The sequence below is a fragment of the Abramis brama genome (assembly GCF_963993115.1).
Source record: "Abramis brama genome assembly, chromosome: 21".
NCBI lineage: Eukaryota > Metazoa > Chordata > Actinopteri > Cypriniformes > Leuciscidae > Abramis > Abramis brama.
The window spans coordinates 20982508-21009913 of record NC_139983.1 but is presented as its reverse complement, the minus strand read 5'-3'; the positions used below and the strand labels follow the sequence as shown (position 1 = coordinate 21009913).

The window sequence follows — 27406 nt, the reverse complement described above, 5'->3', positions numbered from 1 at the left end:
TGATCCTTCAGAGATCATTATAATATGCAAATTTTGGTGCTCAATAAACATTTCTTCCTTTTATCAATGAAAACATTTATTGAAAACATATGTGCTGCTTAATATTTTTGTGGAAACTGTGATGCATATTTTTTACATACATAAAGTTCAAAAGAACATCAATTATTTGAAATATAAATCTTTTGCAACATTATAAATGTCTTTCTATTGGGTCTGTACATATAAAAATACATAGATGCCTTGATATTTAGGGGTTGTTGGCATCATAAAGTTTGAAAACCCTTGGATTAGGCAACATATGTGGGATCTTTACATCATCTGTAAGTAACCCCATACACAAAAGAAATATATTTGAAATATATTTTCAGTATATATTTTGGAATATATGCACATATTTGAAATTGGCCCAATACATATATTTCACACTTAACATCATATATTTTTGTTATATTTCAGAATATATTTCAATGTATTTGGAATATATGCCACATATATTGACACTTTTGGGGACCCACACAGAAAAAAAATACATTGAAATATATTCTGAAATATAACAAAAATATATGATGTTAAATGTGAAATATATTTATTGGGCCAATTTCAAATATGTGCATATATTCCAAAATATATACTGAAAATATATTTCAAATATATTTCTTTTGTGTATGGGACATGACTGTGTGTGTCTGATACCTTGCGGATGCCTTCAGCAGGAGAGATCACAGAGTTGTCCTGTCCCTGATTTTTATTGATAGTTCTCCACAGCTCGGAGAAAGTGCTGTCTTGCTCCAAGGGGTTCGTGCCCTTCACCCTGAAATACTCGAACACAGCAGACTCTCTCACCGTTCCGTAGCTCAGTTCTGTCTGCTTGGAAAGGTCTTGAAATGTTCTGAATTGAGAAGAAAATGTATAAAATATATAACAAGCACATATTCCTCAAAATGCATTCAATTAAATTAAAAATAAATACAGATAAAAAAGAATACAATTTTAGAACAATATTTATTAATATGCTGTATGTCTTGAATTATTGATGCCTGATGTTCAGAATGTGCTTGATAAATTGCCACTGTGTTCACAGGTGCCGTGTTTTAACAATCCGGAGGTCTATAAAATGCCTCAAACAACAACATAAAAAGCTGTTAATGGTACATTTCACAACCTGCCGAAACAGTGTGAAAGGAGCATCAAACAATTAAAATCACACTCTCGTTAGAACCAAACATTTGAGCATATCATATGGTGCTTTGCAGTCAACTGAATAACATGGAAGTAATATTGTACACACAAAGATACTTTTATTTCACTTTATACTTTCTTGCTGTCTAAGACTTAAAGCAAAGCTTTATTGGCATGAGCGTAAAGATTTAAACATTTCCAAACATACCTCATACTAGTTTAGAAACTAAATTAAATGATATGAAATAAATCACAATTAATGGAATGGAATAATAAAATGAAAAGTCTAGAGGCAGTTTATTCCAAAATGATTTATTGGTTGCATCATTGTCTAGTTTCAGGAAGTCTTAGAATATATCTGAAGTGTGTCTACTGAATACATTCAAAATATGCTAAAATTCTCCGAAAACCCCTCCAAAAACATTTAATTAAGTGGATTATAACCCGGTTGAAATGTCCTGCACCTATGATACTATTTCTCTCAAATGCGCTCATGAATCACAGAGGTGTGAGGTCGAGCTACTGACACGCTGCATTTCAATTGGGTAATATGGGGGTTAATGAAAGACCCCTATCTAACACTACCATTACCGCTTGAACTGGCCCTCTATGTACCCATCTACAGCATGAAGATCTTTGGCTGGTTTACATCTGCAACAATGCTCTTTACTCCAGATTACAACAATGAAAGAGCTCATGCAACAATCAATCCCTAATGTAAAAGCAGACAAGCCACAACACTTAAACTGTCACACGTAATGAATGAATGAATGCATAAACATGATGTATTCATTAATTATTTGAATTATTTGGAGGAAAATAATACCCCATGACAAAATACAGTTCTAAATGAGTTAGCGGTTCACAGCTGCTGCCTTCCATCTGCAACTTCCGATGTCATGCAGTCCATGTGTGATGTTTTTAGGGCAGCCGGCTGCTCTTCCCTCTTGCGTAATGACACTGTGTTGCTTCTCCTTCTGGTTTTAGTGGGGAGCGATTTCATGTTGAGATAAGCTTCCATCACCCTTGACAAGCCTATTTAACAGGACTCATACAATTTTCTTGCAGATTCAATGAGTCGGATTGTTAATCTTGAGAAGATAAATCAGAACAATTAATCAGTTATAGTGGTACTGCCACATCTGGAGGGGAGAAAAAAAAACAACTACGGAAATATGTTACGCATTGAGTCATCTTGTTATTTATGATATAGTCATATATACTCCAAACCCAGCTGAGCAGCTTTTGTAATGAAAAATATAGCAGTTCTGAAATTGATATTTCTTTGGGAAAGCTGTGACAAAGCATTTTTTTTTTTCATTTAATTTTCATATTGTTTTTGAAAAAAATGAATACTTTGAATAGAAATGAATAGCAAAGACACATTCAACTGATCAAAAGTGACAGAAAAGACATTTATAATGTTACAGACGATTTATATTTTATTCAAATACATATTATATTCAAATATAGATATACATATTTCACAATATTACTGTTTTTTTTTTAACAAATAAATGCAGTATTGGTGAGCAGAAGAGACTTCTTTTAAAAACATTTAAAAAATCTTACCAACCTCAAACTTTTAACAGAAGTGTCTGTTACATCAAGTCTTTAGAAATTATGTTTAATTTCTGGATTTTTATTTATTTCTTTTATTTAAAAACAATGTGCTTGTGTCATGCTTGTGTCTGTATCATTGAGCCAAGTTTGGTCTCGGACCTAATTTGACCCACATGTGGACAGATGAACCATCATTATACCGAGATGATACTGTTCCTAATAAGGTGAATAATAACCTTGGCACTTTGTCATTGCTATCAACTCCGACTCACTCAGGGCTCGACATTAAGCCTTTTCATGTGCTTGTCCTTTGGACAAGTAAATCTGTCATTCACTTGTCCGAGTAAAAAAGTTGCTTGTCCGGAATTTTTTTGGTGTGTGTGTGCTGTAAATATAATTTATTCTGAAGAAATATCCTCATCTGTGTTCAATCAGCTCTGATATATTTAAATCTGCATATTGTCATATCTGCACCTTTAAAGGGCTTTAAAGGTGCAGATATGGTGCCCCCACCCCACCCCCCAAATCTTATTAAATGTATGCTTCATCTTTAGTTTTAAATTTTATCAATAGATTAAATTGGAATATCCTAATAAGATATAGGGCTGTTGTTACCCTAGGTAGGGCTGATCAAATTAAATCATTTACACTGAAAATGTACAACTGCATTAAATAATGTTATGAATATGAGATCGTTTTAAATATTTTGTAATATACAAATAAGAAACGTTGGAAAGAATGATACTTTTAAACATGAAAGTAAACCGCCAGTAGGAGGCGGCAGGCGACCGTCTTAATGAGCGAGTCATTGAGTCATTCATTCAAACGATTCGTTCAAACAACTGATTCATTCAAGAATGAGACATGTTTATGAATGGGACATTTAATCTTTGACTCAGCCAATTCGTTCAAAACGCTGAATCATTCAGTAATGAAACACGGTTAAGTGTTGCTGTGAGATGCGTTATGGTTCTGCTGTGATCTTTGTTTGGAACTATTTTCGCGGCTGAAACAGAACAAAAACAGTCAATATTGTGTCTAAAATGTAAGTGACTTAATTCGAACTGTTTATTGTATGAAAGCAATGTCACATTTTCAGTCGTGATGGTATTAAGGAAAACGGCACTCGTCGTGTGAGGTTGCTAAACTGTATCATATGTTAAAAATATTAAAACACATTTTGAATTTTGGCACTGGCAGTACGTTGTTAACTGAGTTTACATTTGTTTGGACTTCTCCTCGAGAGGCTGCGCGATCCTCAACAGCACAACCTTGTTACCGTCAGTAATATCGACTATCGATCGCAACTTACAATAAATATAATACAAACAGATTCATTCTCTCATTTTAGTGATTCCCTAGTTATTTTTTTTTTTTGTTATTGACGTTTAATCAGGCTACTTGTCCGGTCGGGCAAGTAAAATTCTCTTTTACTTGTCCCTTCAAAAAATCCACTTGTCCCGGACAAGCGTTAATGTCGAGCCCGTCAGGTCCTGTTGTTAGCACCGTATATATTTTTAAATTATGCTAGATTAAGTTAAAATATGGAGACACAAATATTAAGCAAAACAATCATATATTGAGGTGGTGATGAAAAATTTACTACCAAGTCAAATTGCGTTTGTTACCTTTTACTACTTTTTACTACCGCGCGGACACCCTGGGTAAAAACCACACATGCAATTATGACTCATGATCCATGTGCAACTATAGACAACACACTTCACACCACACTTAGTGAGAGCAGGCAGCAAAGAATGAGCAATAAGCTGTTAACACAAGATGTGGTCTTGCATTCAAAAACAGCCAGACAGAGTGCAAATGAAAACAACAGAATGAATGTAGGGATCTCCAGATGTGTGTTTTTAATTTGACACACTGTTGTAAGAATGCGCTCATGGTGTGAGATGCTGAAAAAAACATAGCCAGATGTCCAAAAAAGATGGCCAGAGATGTCCATCTGACACGTTTATGCAATGGGAGATTTTTTTTTAAATCTTCAATCAATTGAATAAACTTTTATTTGATATTGATATGTGTATAATATAAAATAAATAAATAAACAAATATCTTAAAAATAACCACATGTACAAATAATACATGTAGTGTTTTAAAAATGATTTTGTCTAAGCAGATATTGGTATGATTAATTGCAATCAATTTGATCAATTAATTAGCATATTATGTAAAATGTTGAATTGACTGACAGTCCTAAAATGTAATGAAATTTCCAAGGGTACCTAGCAGGTAAATACAAACTCTGAGTTTCTTCCAGCAGGCCTCTGCAGGACATATCAATAGAGGTGCTCTAAAAAGCTATTATTAGCTGTAATGGGGAAAATGATTTTATGAGATCCATTATCTTGTTTTTGTTGTGTATGAGGATGTTCTAGATGCCCTACATCCAACAAAGCATGGAAAAATGTAACTGTATTAAACTCCACTCAGACAGGCTTATGTTTTGAAGCCCCCAAAAATTCCAATTTAACTGCATCATTAATCATGCAAATTAAAAGGGTGACTAAATGCTCACAAAATAGTTTACAAACAATTTACAAACACACCGCAAAAGAGTAGACCTTCATTTTCTACACAAAATGACATTCAATGATCTGTTTTAAAGCAAACAGATTCAACAGCAGAGTTAAGTGACTCAAATAGTCTCATAACCGGCCAATCAGCAGCCATTCCACCAGTCAATCACAGCCCACTGACAGAGTGAAGCCTAGCATTTGGGGACCTCAGGACTGAACACAACATTTGTCAAGCTTGAATCCCATTTTACGTCTAAGGCTGGTGAGAGATATGAAAGACTCCCAGTGGACTCCCAGCGTGCTAACGATAGCGTATCATGCACCAGCAGGGCTGTCTGATTTTAATAACAGTTACAAACAAGGTGATTAGCACAACCATAGCAGCTGTGGATGCTGCCACTGAGAGATGGAGGGAATAATCCCCCAGAGCCTCACACACACTCACAAGAGCTTGAATGAGAAATGTGACGGCAGCAAACTCTCCATTAATGCTCCAAAGCAGAACCTTTGGGCAAACGGTTTTGAACTAACAGGTCCACCAGGAGTATGAAGTCAGAATTCAGAGGGACAGAATGCATTAAGCTTCTCCCTCCTTGGATTTTCAGCTGGGCTGAGAGGGCTGAATTCAATGAGCAGGCAGATAACATTTACAGAGGCAGGAGAAAACTATTTGCACATCAGGTATAGGGCATTACCAGTTCATATAAGACAACTCTCAGTCAAATAAGAGGGAGGTTTTAAAGCAGAAAGAGCATTTATTTCTGCCCTGACAACGCAATTATCCTTCTGTAGCGAGAGAACGAAAGGAATCACTCCAGCTCTTTTGTGACAGATTGTTTGTGTGTGTGTGTATATATATATATATATATATATATATATATATATATATATATATATATTATATTTTTGTTGTTGCTTTCTTTCCTATATAGTATAAATAAATAAAAAAGACCTGTGTGTTTATAACAAGTGCATTAGAATTATCTGAATTGAGAGTAGCCAGCATTGACAAAACCTGCAAAACACTTGAAAGGAGAAGAAAAAGGTTCTGGCATCTACAGAAAGAGAAAAAATAAAAGAAAAAAATAAAAGAAAGGATTTTAATATGAGGCGACCTTTCGTGGAATTTATGGAGAATGTCAGGAACTGTGAACTCCCTGCTGGGAAGTGAAGGACCAACGTGATCTCTAAGAGACAGCCGGCATGCTGAGATTTCAGATTTAATTTGAAGAAATAGGATGCATTTAGCAGACTCACAGTATTACTTCTTTCAATTTTAGACCTACTTCCTAAACACCTCAAAAACAGAGGTTCACTGTTTTGCACCAACTGCCAAACTGTGTCAGTATCAACTAGTCGTTTCCCCTTCAAATGCATAAATTGTTAACAACATAACTTTCATTATGCAAAGGTAAATATAAAATGAAACTAGAGAGCTTTGTATTCAAAAAGCATGTACATGCAAAGTACCCCTGCAAACAAACGCTGTTTGCGCGACATTCAAGTTATTCAAGCTGTAACAGCGACCCACATAAAGCACAAGAAGAGCAAATTTCCTCTTCCAAACACCTGGGCGGCTGGGTCCCCGATACACGGCGGCCCGCCCCCAGACTTCATTCAACCCCTAGTCACTTGGGATGTCATCCCCAACGTGTCAAAATGGGTACTGAGCACAATAAAATGAAGTTACTCGCTCCAATTCGCTAGCAGACCCCCACGCTTTCAGGCTGTGGTCGAGACATCGATAAGGAGCAACGTGGCTCATGTCCTCCACACCGAAGTGTCATTTACTAGCGAAAGGGGCTGTCGAGACAGTTCCCCGATCACTGAGCGAGTCAGGCTTTTACAGCCATTATTTCCTCGTTCCAAAAAAGGATGGCGGCCTCAGACCTATTTTAGATCTCTGAACAAGGCCTTCATGGAATGACCGTTCAGGATGCTGACGACCAAACAAATCCTTGCGCAAATTCGCCCGAGGGATTGGTTTTTCTCAGTGGATCTGAAAGATGCTTACTTTCACATCCAAATAGCCCCCCATCACAGGCCATTCTTGAGATTCGCCTTCGAGGGGCGGGCCTATCAATACACAGTAAATGCATGGATGCGGCTCTCTCCCCCCTGAGACAGCGGGGAATGCGCATTCTGAACTACCTCGACGACTGGCTCATTCTGGCCCAGTCAGAGGCAGAGTCACAGACTCACAAAAACTGGCTCCTCCGCCATCTAGAACGCCTTGGGCTCAGGATAAACTTCTCCAAGAGTGTACTGTCCCCCAGCCAGCGTATAACGTTCCTGGGAACAGTTATCGACTCTGTTCAGATGAGAGCTTGGCTCACGCCAGACCGCGCTCTCTCGATTCAACAGCTAGCTGCTTCGTTCAAAGCGGGCTCTCTCACGCCCCTCAGAACGTTTCAAAGGGCATCGTCAGTACTCCAGCTAGGCCTACTGCGTATGCGCCCCCTTCAGCACTGGCTGAAACCCCTAATCCCGGCTCATGCATGGGGACCTATCTACGGTCCTCAGGGCTCTTAAGGGACCCCCTTTCAAGCCACTTCAGTCGGCTGACTTAAAGCCACTTTCGCTCAAGACCGTACTCCTGCTAGCCCTAGCATCGGTCAAGCGAGTAGGCGATTTACAAGCGCTCTCCATGAACGCTTCCTGCTATGAGTTTGGGCCCAACGACTCCAGAGTCGTCCTTAAACTGAGACATGGTTATGTACCCAAGGTGCTCTCGACTCGTCTCGTTCAGAGCACAGGTTATTTCACTATCAGCTCTTCCCCCGTCGGAAGACGATAGAGACTTGAATCTACTCTGCCCTGTCAGGGCTCTCAGAGTCTATTTAGAGCATTCTGCCCCATTCAGGCAGTCGGAACAGCTCTTTGTATGCTTCGGTGACTGCACCAAAGGGTCTCCGGTCACGAAGCAGAGATTATCACGATGGATAGTAGATCCTGATAGGTTTGCGCGTCCTCGCTGCTTCGCCATAGGCTCGTGCAGTTGCTGCAGCCCAGCCAATCAGCGCGCTTAGACAGCCTGCACTGTGCTTGCTGTGCAGCTGCACTGCGTTTTAAAATAAAGGCTTCAATATTCTCAAGTTTTCCCATAGCGTATAGCTACGCAATACTTGTTCCCTTATCTCTCAGGGAACCGAGGTTACGTTAGTAACCAAGTACGTTTTCATTCATCATGCATCTCCTAGGAACGAGGTGCATGTTTCTGTGTGAGCTAGTTTGTTCGGAATAACTTGAATGTCTGGTAGTGTGTGATCCGCAGTTGTTTAGAATATGATGACCAGTTGTACCTCTGTATTTGTAACCATTTACAAAGTCTGCAAGTATATGATGTCTAGTGTTTTAAAATCTATTCAGATTTTAAAAGTTGTGAATAGTTATTCCAGCCTTTAGTCAGATCATATGACTTTAAATGGCCATGGATAGAGAAACATACCATTTTCAGAACAGCATTTGGCTAAATTGCTCATGCCAACCAGATAAAACTTGGCCCCTTGTCTGTATCACTGAACCCCACAGTGATTTTATCTCATTTCATCCTCTGTTATGTTCCTTGCTGTTTCTTTTTGGCAGTGACTCAGCACTGCAGCCATGTAATAAGACTCATTCACCCATCATCCATTTTTTCAATACCAAACGAATGAAGTCGCCAAAAGGCTGACACAACTATAAGTGAAAGGGACAGTTTTTCTCAACACAAGCTGTGTGAACCTTGCAATGAAGATACACACGAACAACCATTTTCTCTATCCCACATCAACAAGCAGACATTTTCTCCCCTAACTCAACCTAGCGTTGAACTTTGCTGAAACGGCACAGTGCATAGTGAGTCATTTACATAAGGTAAACACTGACCGACACACTAATCGACTAATTTTCTGGATGACTAGTCAACTAGTAAAAATGAGCAGTCTGATCTGATCTAATCTGATGCTAATGAAGGCAATCCAGTGACGTGATATCCTAACCGGGAGCTACGTTTAGAGATGTGACAGGTCTAATAAAGCTCTATGACCATGTGGTCAACAGCGTGATGAGCGGGAGTTATCAAGCCTGCATATGGACAAGCATCTGCAGATATGTGGAGTTCTGTCACTGAGATGCAGAGCTGGACTAGTTAGCTTACCGAATAGCGTTATCCATGCGGGACACGGTGAGGTAGGCTGCCAGGTTGGCTGTGTAGGATGAACAGACAATAAGGGTGAATAGCCACCAGCTTCCCATTGCAATCCTGAGAGCCAATGAACTCATGAGGGATTCACCACCTGCAAACACAAGAAACAAGAGAAAAAACATTCTACAGGTTGAATCATTGTTTTCACCATTTCAACTATATGCAAAAAGACACAAAGAATAGCCAAAATACAATGAGTCAATGGAGAAACATGCTTATGGAGAGACAGCAAGTCCTAACAGGTTCAGGCTAAACCTTGACCCCTTGTCTATTTCACTGAACCCCTCTGTGATTTTATCTCATTTCAGCCTTTCATTATTTTCTGGCACTTTTTGGCAGTGACACAACACTGCAGCCATGTAATAAGATTCATTCTCCTATCACCCATTTTCTCAGAAAAGCTCAACACCTTATAAGCCTGTGCTGAAATGTCAACACAATATTCCTCTCCAGCACACAGCTTTGGAAATGTCATCACTGACACAGAGATGGTGAGAATAAAACGGGAAGGGAAAAGATCTGGAGCTATCAAGCTCAATTGAGCTCGTTAGGGGCTATAAGTTTTCTTTTTGGTCTCGGAGCCAAATTATCTGGCCAAATTATCTGAGATCTGAGATGTTCTTTTAGGCCTAAAAGGATATTCACTGAGTCTGTAATTGGAAAGGTCAAGGGTTAAGTGGGCATCTATGTTCATTACAGGGCCGAGAGTACACTAGAAAAAGAAACTCTCCCAAGAAAAGAAGTGATTATGTTTTTAAATGCCCAGACATAAAATGTGAATCTTTAAACCACTTTCATTTGGAAAGTTCTAAACATGTACAACCAAATCAACATGCAAGTTCAGTTTGCGGATTTCACAATAAAATTACAAATCTTCTTTCATTAATGATTAGCTGCATTCACAACATACCAGCAGATATTTAGGGAAAAGTAAAAAATGCCCAAATTTAAAAGTTAGGGGTCTGTACGATTTTTTTTCATGTTTTTGAAATTTTACCATGCTCACCAAGGCAGAAATCATTCTAATTAGGGATGTCCCGATCCGATCACGTGATCGGAAATCGGGCCCGATCACGTGTTTTCAGACTCGATCGGAATCGGACGTTACCTCCCGATCAGGACTCGGATATATATGTTTGAGGAAACCATGATCATTTTATTCAGGATTCTTTAACAAATATAGGGCCCTATTTTAACGATCTGAAACGCAAGTGTCAAAGCGCAAAGCGCAAGTAACTTTGTGGGCGGGTCTTGGCGCTGTTGCTATTTTCCCAGCGGAATAAATAACTCTTGCGCCAGGCGCAAATCTAAAATGGGTTGGTCTGAAGTAGCTTCATTATTCATAGGTGTGGTTTGGGCGTAACGTGAAATAAACCAATCAGAGCGTCATCTCACATTCCCTTTAAGAGCAGACGCGCTTTGCTCTAAAGCGGATTCCTATTATAACGGCGGATTTGCCAGACGCGCGCCAGGAGCGGTTCACAGCCAAGGAGAGCAACGCTCTCGTCAGGGACGTTGGGGATGGAGAAACCCACCCAAATTAACTTCGGTTAAAAAGGTGTATGATAATTTGGGTAAATGTGTAAGCTAGATGTATGCTTTTATAATAAATTGTCTATCTATCTATCTATCTATCTATCTATCTATCTATCTATCTATCTATCTATCTATCTATCATAATAATGTATGATTTGCAAAAATGAAAACTGCTGCTTCTGTGTAGATGAGAGAATCAAAGTGTATGCGCGTTGTGCACACGCTACATTGATTATGGCCAAGCATGCGCCCTTAAAATAGCATATGATTAACATGCGCAACGCGCCACTGACTTTAAACTATTTTTTCCTGGTTAGTGGCGCAATTGTTTTCTAAACCTGCAAAATAGCATGAAGGAACGTTTGCGCCGGAACACGCCTCCTTTTTTGCGCTGAACCGCCCAGGGAGCGCAAGTTCATTCCCTAGTTTAGCGACGTGCTTCTGTGGAGGGAAAAGCGCGCTTTGCGCGGGTGCAAAATAGGAATGATACATGCGTCAGTGTACAAAGTAAATTGCGCTGGGTGCAAGATAGGGCCCATAAAGTTCAAAAGAACTGATGGTACACAACAATAAGAAAATGGAAAGTGAGCACCCTTCATAAAGGAACAATTCACACAAAAATGACAATTATATCATCATTTTCTCACCCTTTTGCCATTCCAAACTTGTATAATATTTTCCCCCTTTTTTTCTCTGGTATGTATCTGCAGGATTCTGTCCTGCCTGTTCTTGCAAAATTATGTTACCTTCTCCCACTCCCCCCTGCAACATGTTTTGTCCCACTCCCACCCGCAAAAGTCCACAGGGAAACATATATACATAGATTTTTTTCAGTATATACATGAAATTTCCATGAAATAGTTTTAAGTTTTTATCGCCTAGCCACAACCCACACATCCCAGCATAAACGCTTCCGATAAATTATTTGCAATTAAAGAATCTACATTCACAAACCACTGTTCATTTTAACAGAAAAGCAAGCATAGGCTACTGCATGCTTTCTAGCGTTCATGCGTTTGTGCATGCGTACTGCATGGCACAAACTACAAAGAGCGCTCCCTTGTTGCTTTTGTGCAATAGACAAATAGCAATTTATTTGTTTATAGATATTTCAATTTCGCTCATTAAATCTTGTGCCGCGCCACACTCTGTTCCGTTGGGTCCTGTGGTAGTCCCTTGGGAGTGCAGTTCTCTAGTTGGGGACCCTCTAAGAGTGCTAACACAATTTGGACACTGTAGCGCACTATAATTTATGGCTGTCCTTCATGAGTGGCAGTAAATGTTTATTTAAGAAGGTGAGACAAATGCAAGCCATTTCATAATCACTCGCCATGTGCATTTCATTATTAAATTATGAGTCCAGGGATTATAATCAGAAATTGGCAAAACAGCTGTTGAAAAAAAACTGTAAATGTAATTTAACAGCTGTTGTCAGTTGCTACATCTGAAAGTGCAGAGACAACTTAGAGTCAGGCTGGTGTTGACAAGATACCCAGAGTATCCGGAATAGAAAAGTGCAGCCATTTTTTGAAACCTCAACCAAACACAATTGGCACCTTTAGACGTATACAGCTATCAAAAGTGAGTTGCAGAATTCCTATGGAATAACATATTTTGTCAAACAGTCAAAATGTGTGACTCTAGGGATTGTCTCTGGTGCTGTAAGTTGTACTTAAATATTTGAAGAATTACATATTCTGCTGAAAATATATTTTTCTTTAAATAAATATATTAAATCGCTGTACAAGCTGTATTCGAGAATGTCAAGACGAGAATGTCAGCAACTGATTGAAAAATCCAGGTAAGGTGACTATTCAGCAATACCTCATCCCTCATGTTCATGTGAAATGACCCAGCTTACCTTGCTGTACAAAGGCTCCGTAGACGATCCAGATGGCACTTTGGAAGGACGTTGTGACAGAAGTAGGCTGGTGGGGCCCAGGAGGATTCTGGGAGCGGACAGACTGGACGCGTCGGAGCAGAAAGACCATGACACCAACCACAGGAATGGCAGCAGCAATGCAGGCCCACACTGCCAGGTCAAACGGTGCCAGCAAGGAGAAGATATTGAGTCCCTCTTCTGTTTTAGTCATCAGGATTCCCACAGAATAATCCAGATAGCGTTTACTGAAGTCCACCACGTTCTCTCGTTCCGGAGTGATGGTGATGGCTGAAATAGCCACATCTGCCCTCTAAAAAATAATGCATTGAGAGTATGTTAAAATTTGTCTGAGATGAGATGACAATAACATAAATCTGGCTGTATAAATTACAAGAAAGTAAATTTGAATAAAGTGCAATGCCTTCACAACTATAAGCACTGACTAACATAAATATGCAGTTGTGCATAAAAAAACCCCCAAAAAACAAAAACACTATATATGAATATAACTTGAAACAGTCTTTCTTTATGTATGTGAATCTCACCTTTCCAATTAGCTCTCCAATCATTCCGTTCCAGGACCCGTTGGCCTGAGGAGATCCATATTTCCCATCAGCCACCTGATACATTTCATACTTAAAGCCCAGAATTTTGGCCAGGGCATCCAGAACATCTATGGAAAATCCCTTATATCTTTTGGGCTGACCTAGAATGTTTTCTGCCACCATTATGAAGGGCTCCTCCTGAAGAAAATAGAGAAAACTTTTTATTTTATTTGACACTTTGGTAATCTGATTCAGAACACAATTAAGCAGATATGAGAGGACACATATGCTTGTACTGTATTCACATTCACTACTGTTCAAAAGTTTGGGGTTGGTAAGATTTTTTTTTTAAAGTCTTGTATGCTCACCAAGGCTGTATTTATTTGATCAATAATATAGTTAAAAGCCTTAGTTTTAGAATTGTTTTCTATTTTAATATGATTTTATTCCTGTAATGCAAAGCTGTATTTTTAAGCATCACTTCAGTCTTCAGTGTCAAATGATCATCCAGAAATCATTCAAATATGCTGATTTGGTGGTTCTCGTTATTATGTTGTGCTGCTTAATTGAGTTTTTCAAGAGTCTTTGGTGCATAGAAAGTTCAAAAGAACAGCATTATTTTAAATATAAATCTTTTGCAGAATTATAAATGTCTTTACTGTCACTTTTGACCAATTTAATTAATTCTTGCTGAATAAAAGTATATATATATATATACACACACACACTTTTATTTAGCAAGAATTCATTAAATTAATCAAAAGTGACTTCTTTTTTCTTTTCTTTTTTTAAATCATACTAACCCCAAATTTTTGAACAGTCTCTCACTTTTTGTTTGATCTTATTCTCAGTATATACAACAGGATTAATTTGTAGAGGTTTTCAAACAATGGCATTTCCGAGTCTTATTTGCTCACAATTCACATATCACTATCACAGCATCTTGGCAGTAATGGATAGGTCTAAAAGCTGACCTGACATTATTTGACGTTAGTGTCAGACAGATTTAGATTGAATCTTATCATTTATTCATTTGAAGGGGAAGCCAGAGAGCAGTCTGACTAATAGGTTTGGACATATTTCTACAAATAAAGATTTAATATTGACTGCGAACCTTATTTCCGTAGTGAATCCGTCTGTTCGGGTCGTGACTTGTGGTCAGATTGGCTCTCTGTCACATTCAAAGCATAGGCTGACGTGACACTTTTACCAGTGACAGATGGGACCCTTTGGTCTCAGGTTAATCTAAATGAAGTGTTTCAGCTGACCTATTACACCATGGCAAGGGAAGCGTGCAATGCCTCATCAGACAGAAATTACATCTCTAAATTCACCTGGGCAATTTGCAGTAAGGCATATCACCACCAAAAAAGACTCACTGTTTGTGAAACTGGCCCTGTGCACTCAAATGCAGATGGATGAAATATCTGAGGCTCAGGCTAGTGAACTGTGATTGTATTTAGGGAAAGCACAACAGTGATAGACTGGAGAATAAATAAAGATCAAACCCCAAAGGAATCCCTGGCAAAAACCTTCTCTGCATGACTAAAGTACTGATGTCTGATGAGACAAAAAGACAAAAACCACACAGCATAACTGTGTTGAAACATATACTGTTTATGACAGCCATAAAAAAATTAATGTGATTGTGATCCATGATATCTTACAGCAATACATTTCCTGACTTGAGTTCTCAACTCAACTCAATTCAGATTTCGATTGCATTTTATTATTATTATTTTTTCTTCATACATTTGGGCATATTTTAAAATTTGCATTTCTTGTAATTATAACAATGTGTAAAAAATTATAAAATGATAAACTCAAGTACACTGTGATATAATCTTTCATAAAAGTATAGAAAGTTTCATTAAAATATTCAGATCATAAGAATCATGCGTTTATGAATGGAACTACTCTTGTTGCAGTATATGTTTTTAATTCTCTAAAAATAACCAATTTAAAAGTCGTTTGTTCATGAATTAGACTACTCTGGTCCTGGTGTATGTTATTGCATGCAGCCTGTGATGGCAACTCCGTAAAAAAAAACTTTTCTTTCATGATATTTCTAAAATAATTTTTTTTCTGTTTTTTTGTCTTTTTGTCTCATCATATATCATAAAAATATTATTTTCTCAATAAAAATATTTATTTCTGTTCATAAATTGGACTACTCTGGTCCTGGTGTATGTTATTTCATGCAGCTTGTGATGGCAACTCAGAAAAAAATAAGTGTTTTCTTTCATGATACTCGCTGGCCCTGGAATTACATTCCTATCTAACAATCAGATGTAAGCTTAGGAATGGGGTTAGTGCCTTAAACAACATTCTTTCATTAATTATTCATTTTAGGTGGAGGGAAAATTACTGCTTGAAAGGAATGTTATTCCAGGAACTAGTCCTACTTACTGAATAAAAATTATGTCATTCTTTTTATTTTACAGTGATTGTACAGTAACCTGACATCAACAAGGCATTGACTGGACCTACAGGGAGCTGAATCAGATGCATTGGAATACGCACCAGTAAGGTCACCACTTTCAGAGTAACTCCCTGCATGCCATGCTCGGCCCGGTTCTCTCTCAGACTGCCGTTCAGCCCACGGTCAGAGTCCCACGTCGCCAGCTGGAAGACAGCGAGAGATTGTGATTGAGCTTTGATCAAGTTTGAGATGGCAGAAATGATTGCAAAGAAAAGGGAGATAGAGAGAAAAAACTGAACAGTTGCTGAAAGCCAGGGATGACCTTACATGAGTTATTGTCCCCAAACACTTATTTGTCTATGATAGACCTCTCACCACTGAGCAGAAATCAGCAGCTCTTTCAGGATTCATCACAGGGGTTTGGCTATTTGTGCTTTTGTCACACGTCCAGGTGAAAACGGTCATATAAGTGTGAGAGGTGGTCACCTAGGCAGCAGCTGTCACATTTTCCACTTCTCTTTTAAAACTAATATGAAACACAGACCCAAGTGCGCACATACACATATCTGTTTTAGATATGATTAAGTTTTAGGTTTTTGTTGCTGAAATGCACATAATCCTGCTTTAAAGCAACACTAAAGAACTTTTCCTCTTCGGTCGCCCTACAGGTTGGAAGCGGAATTGTCCATTACCGCTGTCGTAAATAATTTAGCCACCCACAGCCTACTGTCGCACACACGCTCGCTGTTTGTCCAGCACCGGCTTTGGAATTAATGATGTCCACAGACAAGGTAGAGTATGTTGCATGATTTCATGAAAGTATGATGTATTGTGACATCAGAAACGAAAGAAAAACTAAATAATGACTATTGTAATGCTTGCCGTAAAGCAAGTCAAATTTGTAGTTTCTTATGTCTCATTCGAACTACAGAAACGCGACCCGGTTTGGCAAACTTGCATAGTGCGGTTATAGCAGATATAGGGCTGCAAAGCAAATGCAGAAGTGCCTTTCACCCTGTTACGACTTGATGAACCACTGAAACTATTTTATTTTAAACGATTAATTTAAGGTAAAAAAAAGTTATTTAGTGTTGCTTTAAGTCACAAAGTATTCAAATAGATATAAAAATAAATAAATTAATCAATATGATGACATTATGATGATGTTGTTGGAGCCATAGCCTTGTGGGCAGCTATTTGACATGTGGCACACTTTCTCCTCTCCTATGTTTCCACCTCTCTTAATGAAATCCACTTACTATAAGTTAATTACTGAATATGCACATAGGCTAAATACAATACAGAACATGTACAACAATCTTTTTATCATACATTTCTGTAAGAATTCTATTTCAGTATCTCTATATTAATCCACGAACAAACACTATTTACAGCTTTGTAGGTATTATCTCTCCAGATTTCTTCAAGGGGAGGGTCTATGGGCGTGTAGATGTATGGGCTTTTTCAGATCTTTCAATCTAATGGATGAAATAGGCTTGTGCAATTTACATACGGAGAGCAGCAGTTTTCATTTCTGCTCTGATAGCTGGAAGACCACTCTGAACGCTGTGAGTGCATGTTAGAAATCAGGTGTGGTGAGAGAACATTGTGCTTAGTATGATTTTAGTCTTCAAACCAAACTTGGGTCTTCAGTCGACAAAGTTTAAATCTCGTCTGGCTAGCGCACTTCCCATTATGTTTATGCATTATGTCAGTAGGCGGAGAGTAGATGGTCTTATGTGGCTGACGCTTTCAAACGCATTCAACCACATGAGCATCAACACCACGAAAGCAATCCGGTCGAAAGCTTTTTCGACTACCTCTGCAAGTGGTTGAAAGTGGACAGGATCAAAATGTTTTAGACACCGTTTACACCTGTATTTAGCGTTGTCCACATGTGATCTGATCGACAGAAACGCATCTTAATACCAGGTATAACAGGGCCTGAGTGTGGAAATGACAATAGGAAACTGCTTATATTCTCCCTCCACAAGCAATGACAGCGCTTCTGAAAAACAGTGCCTCACTTCAAGATGAAAGCCGTGATGTATCTATCTTCATCATATTTTGAGCCATTCATCATAATCCCAATATCCCACCAGATCCATTCCGCTGTGACGGATTGGGCAGGCCACTGCACCAACATCTTGAAAAGAAGAATCTCTGACTCTGAAATCATCCTTGGCTCTTGTCTGGCCAGCATTTGACCCCCCAAACCTCCCCTCTGTGAGTGACAGGATGACAGAGGCTTTAGCATCTGCCCTGATGACACGTGTCATTTGTCTTCACTGTAGCGCCCCATACACAATCCCTCTCACAATAATAGCACCTACCTCATCCGTGAAAGGATTCAGTTCAGAAAACTTTATGAGCAAGATATATCTATTTAATATGATCAAATAAAAAATAAAAAATAAAAGAAAGAAAGAAAGAAAGAAAAACAAAGATATGATAACATGCTAGGATTTTGAAATCACGCAGTGCTTATTTTATTAAATAGTTTTAGCATTTTCTCTTTGTTTAGTGCATTAGCAGTGGGGATTTTTCAGTGTCTCTTACTGCAGGTTACACCCATAGGTCGTGATAAGAGGCAAGTGTCTTTATGAGAGGTTAATTTGAATAATTTACACAAAACGCTTTATTTATTCAGGAACAAACCAAGCGAATATCTTTACGAGTGAGCCATTGAATCACTCACTCAAGCGATTCATTGAAAAATGTCACTGAGTCATTGAATCATTCATTTAGGGGATTCGTTCAAACACTTTCAGGAATGACACTGCTATAATACATGCAACAGTGGTTCAACGCTGGATCTCTTTCTTATTGATGGAGCAAAAATAGACAAAGTAATTGGTAATATTGTGTCTAAAATGTAAGTCACTTAATTTTAACTTCTTGTCTATTGAACTGTTGTGAAAAAACAATCATATTCGCAATCGTGTGTCTGGGCTCACTGGCCGCCAATTTGGCTCCACGGCGTGGGATTATGACAGTTTTCATTGTTGTTTTTTTAAATTGAAGATATTTTGCCAGACTATGTTTAGATTTATTTGTGAATTGAGTAAGTTGTAGTCTTACTTTGGACTGAAGTTGAATCAGAATCATAGTTGTTCAGCTGCCTTCAGAGAGCTGTAAGTATGAGATCTCTTCTGCCATACACACTTCAGTAAGCTGAAAGAATTCCTCCATCTTCTCTGTCTGCTCTGTTTTCCCAGGTGAAGCTGACAGTGTCATTTCTTCTTTATTTCGTATGTTTCCCACAAAATTTTCTCTTTTAGTTTTTGCCTGTGCTTTTAAATAGTTAATCATGTAGGTGGGTATTGACAGAAATGAGAGAGCAATGTGGCTTGTCCACTGGAGATGTTCTGTCAGTGAACACATGAAAGCCAGATCTATCCCACAGCACAAAAGAGGTCCCTATCATCTGCAAGTGTGTGTAGAATCAAATTCAGTGTCGTGTCTCTCTTAATGGAACAGTTACCCCCAAAATTAAGTTTCTGTCATTATTTACTCACTCTCATGTTATTTAAAACCTGCATGACATGATGTGAGACATTTTGTAGAATTTTGGCTAATATAGGAATGACACAAAGTTGAGAAAACAAAATATCTGTCATTATTAAGTTAACTATTAATTTAATTAGAGCAGCAAATAATCAAAATAGATGAGTAGTGTCATAGTACCCAGTATTTACTTTGACAGAAAGCCCATTAACAGTTACAAAACCCCTCCTATAGTAGTGATTCACCAATATGAATGAAGCTTCCTGTTTACAGACGCCAGTCGGAAGTCAGGGCTTCAGTAGTCCTTTTTCCAGCATTTACATAATACATCTCTGACTGTATTTTGTCTTTGCTGAGTGTTGTGTCAGCCTCTTTGTTCTGGCAGACGCTCAGCTGGTTTGTGCCGTTTTCTAGCCTCTCGTTCTTTTCATCTCTTGTTCCTGATATTAGTGCTACAAGCCAACAAGAATCTCGCCTGTGAAGACATGAACATTTTGTCAAGACTAAAGGTCTTTGTGGCAAGAGTTCACAGCCTTTATTGTATGTAACTTCTATAGCTGATGTCTCTACTTGAGAGCACATGGGAAAAGAGGCAGAGGAACAAAGAGCCAGAGAGAGAGGATTGCACACAAACAATACCATAAGAAACAGTATGAGAGACAGAGTCGTGCAGAGCACTGGAGAGGGAGAGAGAGAAAAAGAGAGAGGTGTTCTTAAGGTGCAAAGATGAAGCTGACATTTCTTTTCGTATTGTGAAGCAATTGACTTTTTATGATTCTGTAAGCTACTGTTTCTGTGATTGGTAAGTGAAAGAGAGAGAGCGGGATGTCTTTTGGCCTCTTTATTGAGTCTGTGAGAGAAACTCATTACTATTCATCAAATCAAATGAGACTCTCATGAGTGATAAATTCACCTCTTCTCTGCATTATCACACTTTCACACTATCAAAATACTCACACACAAAAAAAGACATCTGTCACAAATGTAATGCTTTTTTTATACAACTCACTGAGCCAATTTGAACAGATTATGATATATATATACATACGTAATAATTATATATATGTATCTTACATATATATGTAAGAATTTCTATATTTTAAACAACAATAATATATATATATATATATATATATATATCTATATATCTATATATATCTATATATCTATATATATCTATATATATCTATATATATCTATATATATATATATATATATATATATATATATATCTATATCTATATCTATATCTATATATATATATATATATATATATATATATATATATACATATACAGTGAGGAAAATAAGTATTTGAACACCCTGCTATTTTGCAAGTTCTCCCACTTGGAAATCATGGAGGGGTCTGAAATTGTCATCGTAGGTGCATGTCCACTGTGAGAGACATAATCTAAAAAAATAATAATCCAGAAATCACAATATATATTTTTTTAACTATTTATTTGTATGATACAGCTGCAAATAAGTATTTGAACACCTGTCTATCAGCTAGAATTCTGACCCTCAAAGACCTGTTAGTCTGCCTTTAAAATGTCCACCTCCACTCCATTTATTATCCTAAATTACATGCACCTGTTTGAGGTCGTTAGCTGCATAAAGACACCTGTCCACCCCATACAATCAGTAAGAATCCAACTACTAACATGGCCAAGACCAAAGAGCTGTCCAAAGACACTAGAGACAAAATTGTACACCTCCACAAGGCTGGAAAGGGCTACGGGGAAATTGCCAAGCAGCTTGGTGAAAAAAGGTCCACTGTTGGAGCAATCATTAGAAAATGGAAGAAGCTAAACATGACTGTCAGTCTCCCTCGGACTGGGGCTCCATGCAAGATCTCACCTCGTGGGGTCTCAATGATCCTAAGAAAGGTGAGAAATCAGCCCAGAACTACACGGGAGGAGCTGGTCAATGACCTGAAAAGAGCTGGGACCACCGTTTCCAAGGTTACTGTTGGTAATACACTAAGACGTCATGGTTTGAAATCATGCATGGCACGGAAGGTTCCCCTGCTTAAACCAGCACATGTCAAGGCCCGTCTTAAGTTTGCCAATGACCATTTGGATGATCCAGAGGAGTCATGGGAGGAAGTCATGTGGTCAGATGAGACCAAAATAGAACTTTTTGGTCATAATTCCACTAAACGTGTTTGGAGGAAGAAGAATGATGAGTACCATCCCAAGAACACCATCCCTACTGTGAAGCATGGGGGTGGTAGCATCATGCTTTGGGGGTGTTTTTCTGCACATGGGACAGGGCGACTGCACTGTATTAAGGAGAGGATGACCGGGGCCATGTATTGCAAGATTTTGGGGAACAACCTCCTTCCCTCAGTTAGAGCATTGAAGATGGGTCGAGGCTGGGTCTTCCAACATGACAATGACCTGAAGCACACAGCCAGGATAACCAAGGAGTGGCTCTGTAAGAAGCATATCAAGGTTCTGGCGTGGCCTAGCCAGTCTCCAGACCTAAACCCAATAGAGAATCTTTGGAGGGAGCTCAAACTCCGTGTTTCTCAGCGATAGCCCAGAAACCTGACTGATCTAGAGAAGATCTGTGTGGAGGAGTGGGCAAAAATCCCTCCTGCAGTGTGTGCAAACCTGGTGAAAAACTACAGGAAACGTTTGACCTCTGTAATTGCAAACAAAGGCTACTGTACCAAATATTAACATTGATTTTCTCAGGTGTTCAAATACTTATTTGCAGCTGTATCATACAAATAAATAGTTAAAAAAATCATACATTGTGATTTCTGGATTTTTTTTTTTAGATTATGTCTCTCACAGTGGACATGCACCTACGATGACAATTTCAGACCCCTCCATGATTTCTAAGTGGGAGAACTTGCAAAATAGCAGGGTGTTCAAATACTTATTTTCCTCACTGTATATATATATATAAAATATACAAAATGTTTAAAATATACAAATTCTTAATATTCTTCACTATTTACTATGAGATCTATTTAAACTGAAACTGTATCAGCAGCTTTTTGTCAATATAGATATAAAGAACTAAAACTATGTTACTACTATCACTTATACAGACTTGATTATCTTTTGACAAGAAAAACTAACTATAGTCAAACTTCAGTGGACATAAGCTTACAGAATCGCTCGTAGAATTTGTAAAAATGTTGTTACAATTTTTTTTATCAAGAAAAATAATCATTTTAGTTTTGATCCAAAATATTATTACAATTTAAAATAACTGTTTTATTCTTTAATATACTTTAAATGCTATTTATTTCTGATCAATTTAATGCATCCTTGCTGAAAAAAAAAAAATCTATCTCTTAAAAAAAATCTTACTGACCACAAGCTTTTGAACAGTAGTGTATGCCTGAACTGGATTTCATTAGGGCAGGAAAGACAAAGGAAGTCAAATCTGATCGGCTGAGGAAAGACATGTATGTATAACATATTATTGAATAGGTATAACCTATTGTTTGAACCTATTATTAAATGTTCATCAAGACTAGCCATTAGTTTCTGTTTTTGTCAAAAGCCTGTGAATCAATCTGCATATTACATGTGCTCAGGGCCTAAAACTAACTTTGTGCCATTCCTGCCAGTGGCCTGTTGTCAGGAATCAATCAGGCTCATTCACATCCACAACACAAAGATGACACTCACCCGAATACTAATCACCTGCACCTGCCATCAATCCCAGCAATCACTGAGCACTACAAAGGAACACACCTCACCTACAGTCCCTGTCGAACCTTGAACTAGGAAAGACCCACTAACTTGCGCTCTGTGTATTTCAGACCATTGTTCCCGAACTGTTTCAGTCTGTTTCCACAGCACATCCTCGTGATACTTACCTGTTTCCTCGTCCTGAGATCCCGTGTTCTCCTTGGTGTCCGTGCTCTGTGTTCCTCGGATTGTGTTTTGTGCCACATTCAAGCCTGCCGCTATCTGCAAGAGAAAAGACGATCATTCATCAATGTTATTCTCACCGTACCTGTTTGTGCACCTAAATTTACCTGCTGTCCAACGAGAGCTTCAATAAAAAGTTATTCTGAATCTTTCTAAACCTTGTTATCTGAGTGTACATCCTGACAGAAGGTTCGACCTCAACAGCTATGGATTCAGTACAACCCGATCCAGCTGGAATTCCTCCGCTCGAGTCTGCTGAGCACGGAGTGGCAGCGATCCCCACTTCCGCATCTGTCGCTTCTCCCCCGCTGTGTATTTCCAGTCCGATGGTGAAACCAGCGCCCTTCTCTGGCCGGGAAGAAGATTGCAATGGATTTCTTCTTCAATGCTCTCTCGCTCTAGAGGTACAACCTTATCATTTCCCTACTGAACGTTCAAAGATCTCCTTCATCATTTCACTTCTATCTGGCCGAGCACTTCAATGGGCAGAGACCATGTGGAATCAGACAGGACCGGTTACCGATTCTCTTCAGAATTTCATAGTGCACTTCAAAGTAGTATTTGGCTGTTCCATAGGTGACTCATCAATTTGTGAACAGTTATATCACCTCCAACAAGGCCGAATGTCTATTACAGACTATGTGTTGAAGTTTAGAACCCTTGCCGTTGCGAGTGGATGGAACGAGAGAGCACTCATCACTACTTACCGTCAAGGATTGAATCCAGCCCTCAGATTACAGCTCGCAATTTATGATGACGTCATGGGCCTTGAAAAGTTTATTCAACAATCTATCCGAGTCTCCCGTCGAGTTCAAAATTATTATCCTGATCATCACCAACATCACCAAATATGCTTTCTCATCCAGACCTACTGAGAACCCTGATCACTGTGGATTTGAGCCTGTGGTTGAGCCTATGCAAGTTGACCATACCCGTCTTTCTCCATCAGAAAGAACCAGACGCAAAACTCAATCCCCAACCCCGTTCACAGCCAAAACAGTGACCGAAAAAGCCTTGAATCCTGGGTATGTGAAACACAGAATAAAACCAATCACATTAAGAGTAGGCTGTTTGCACGAAGAATCATTCACTCCTTTGGTGTCAGAAAATTCCACTTCCGCGATCATTCTTGGCAGACCCTGGCTCATCCAGCATAATCCCGAGGTTTCATGGAATAATGGGGAGATTCTGCGCTGGGGTTCTACCTGTTTCTCTACTTGATTCCCAAAACTTCCAAGACCTGTCCCTTCTTCGCCAAAGACTATCTCCATTGCAGTGACATTGCAGCCCTCGAGAAAAACAGTCCACAGAAATTCCCCCCTGTTATGCTTCCTTTGCAGACGTGTTTAGTCCTGAGAAAGCCTCTCATCTTCCTCCACACAGACCATGGGATTGCACGATTGACTTGGAACCTGGTAAATCGGTGCCCCGCGGTCACATCTATTCGCTCTCCGTCCCAGAACAACGAGCCATAGAAGAATATATACAAGAAGCCTTAAATCATGGGTACATACGTCCATCGACTTCTCCAGCAGCATCTAGTTTCTTCTTCGTGGCAAAGAAAGACGGGGGTCTAAGACCTTGCATCGATTACCGAGCTCTTAACAAGATCACCACAAAGTTTCGGTACCCACTTCCTCTCGTACCCACATCACTCAAACAACTACGAGGTGCTAGTATCTTCACCAAACTAGACCTCAGGAGTGCGTATAATCTCATTCGGATACGAGAGGGGGACAAGTGGAAAACTGCATTTATCACCCCCTCAGGTCACTATGAGTACCTCGTTATGCCGTATGGACTGGTCAACGCCCCTTCTGTGTTTCAAGATTTCATGAACGAGGTACTCCGTGATTTCCTCAACAAATTTGTGATTGTGTATATCGATGACATTCTAATATTCTCCCAAGACGAATCTGCACATCGACGACATGTCTCCAGAGTTCTCCAACGATTACGAGATCATTCTCTCTTCCTGAAAGCAGAGAAGTGCATTTTCCATCAAGAATCAGTTACCTTCCTCGGGTATATCGTGAGTAAGCAAGGAGTACAGATGGACGATGGAAAGGTTGCCGCAGTCACTTCATGGCCCACTCCACAAACAGTAAAAGAACTCCAACGATTCCTTGGCTTCGCAAATTTCTATCGCAGATTTATTAACAACTACAGTACCATAACTTCTTCACTTACCTCTCTTCTGAAAGGGAAACCGAAGTCCCTGGCCTGGAATCCTGAAGCAGATCACGACTTCCAAACTTTGAAAAACAAATTCATCACTGCTCCTCTTCTACGTCATCCTAACCCAGATCTCACCTTCATTGTTGAAGTCGATGCCTCCACGATTGGAGTAGGTGCCATACTATCTCAGCACCAGGAGAATGTCCATAAACCTCTTCCCTGTGCCTTCTTTTCAAAGAAGTTGTCACCAGCTGAACAGAACTATGATGTAGGTAATCGGGAACTCCTCGCCATTAAGCTGGCTCTGGAGGAGTGGAGACATTGGCTCGAAGGGGCGCAACATCCATTCATGGTACTTACTGATCATAAGAATCTACAATATCTCAAAGAAGCCAAAAGACTAAACCCACGTCAAGCCCGTTGGGCCTTATTCTTCACTCGGTTCCACTTCCAGATTTCCTATCGTCCAGGAACCAAGAACATCCGTGCAGATGCCTTGTCCAGACTCCATGCCTTTCCAGACACTGTTGACGAACCCGAACCAGTCCTGCCCGCTACAGTTTTTGTTAACCCTATTATATGGGACATTGATGATCAGATCCAAGAAACTACGGGACAAGAACCTACACCACCGGAATGCCCTGACACCCTCACGTACGTTCCAAACGAATATCGCCTACCTCTCATCGAATCCGCTCATTCGTCAGTTGGTACGGGGCATCCCGGAGCAACACAAACTTACAACAACGATATTGGTGGCCGGGCATGAGAGAGGAAGTGCAACATTTCGTCCAGGGATGTCAAGTTTGCGCTGTATCGAAGATTCCACATTACTTACCTTCAGGGAAACTAGTACCTCTACCCATTCCTCAACGGCCATGGTCACATCTTGGCATTACCACCATCAGGAGGCAACACATGCATTCTTATTATAGTCTACAGATTCTCCAAAGCCTGTAAACTGATCCCCTTGCCAGGTCTTCCTACAGCTCTTGAGACAGCTGAGAGCCTCTTCAACCAGGTTTTTTGTCATTTTGGCATCCCTGAGGACATTGTGTCGGATCGAGGACCCCAATTTATCTCACGGGTTTGGAAAGTTTTTTTTCTCTTCTCGGAGTAACGATAAGCTTGACATCGGGGTACCATCCTCAGGCTAATGGGCAGACTGAAAGAAAGGTTCAAGAGATAAATCGTTTCCTCTGTACGTTCTGTCAAAATCGTCAATACACATGGAATCAATTCCTCACCTGGACAGAATACGCTCAAAACTCCTTGCATCAGACCACCACAGGACTAACTCCCTTCCAATGCTTCCTTGGTTTCCAACCACCACTGTTTCCGTGGTCTGGTGAGCCTTTCGAGGTCCCTTCTGTTAATTACTGGTTTCGAGAAAGTGAAAGAGTGTGGAATGATGCCCACCATCATCTCCAGCAGGCCATACGCAGACACAAAAGATTTGCGGATGCACGACGAAATGACACGCCCACGTTTGAACCTGGTCAACTTGTCTGGCTCTCAACACGAGACATCCGTTTACGCCAGCCTTGCCGTAAATTAAGCCCACGATATATCGGACCCTTCAAAATTCTCCATCAAGTCAATCCAGTCACATATAGGCTCCACCTCCCTCCTCAATTCAAGATTCACCCAGTGTTCCATGTGTCACTCCTGAAACCTCACTATCCTTCTGTTCTTCCTACCTCCACAGAGCCTGATCCTGACCACACACCTCCCATACCTACCATCGAAGAAGATCCCATCTACTCCGTCCATGAAATCCTGGACTCCCGACGTCGGGGTCGGGGTGGTTTAGAATACCTTGTCGATTGGGAAGGTTATGGGCCAGAAGAAAGATCTTGGTTTCCTCGAGACGATATCCTAGACCCGGCTCTTCTCACTGAATTCCACCAACAGCATCCACATCGACCAGCTCCACGACCTCGAAGCAGACCACCACGACGTCGGGGTCCTCGGT

The 27406-nt window shown here is 39.6% G+C and overlaps 1 protein-coding gene across 4 annotated transcripts in view; it reads right to left on the bottom strand.

The window, feature by feature from the left end:
* The window catches only part of grid1a (glutamate receptor, ionotropic, delta 1a), a 282852-nt gene that overhangs the window by 9652 nt on the left and 245794 nt on the right, over positions 1-27406 (bottom strand). For all 4 annotated transcript variants that reach the window (XM_084097715.1, XM_084097713.1, XM_084097716.1 and 1 more), the window contains exons 9-13: positions 15949-16050; positions 13426-13623; positions 12860-13190; positions 9415-9553; positions 694-889 (exon numbers count right to left, since the gene is read on the bottom strand). In XM_084097715.1, coding sequence (XP_083953841.1) covers positions 694-889; positions 9415-9553; positions 12860-13190; positions 13426-13623; positions 15949-16050 — 966 coding nt within the window. The remainder of the gene's footprint in view (positions 1-693; positions 890-9414; positions 9554-12859; positions 13191-13425; positions 13624-15948; positions 16051-27406) is intronic.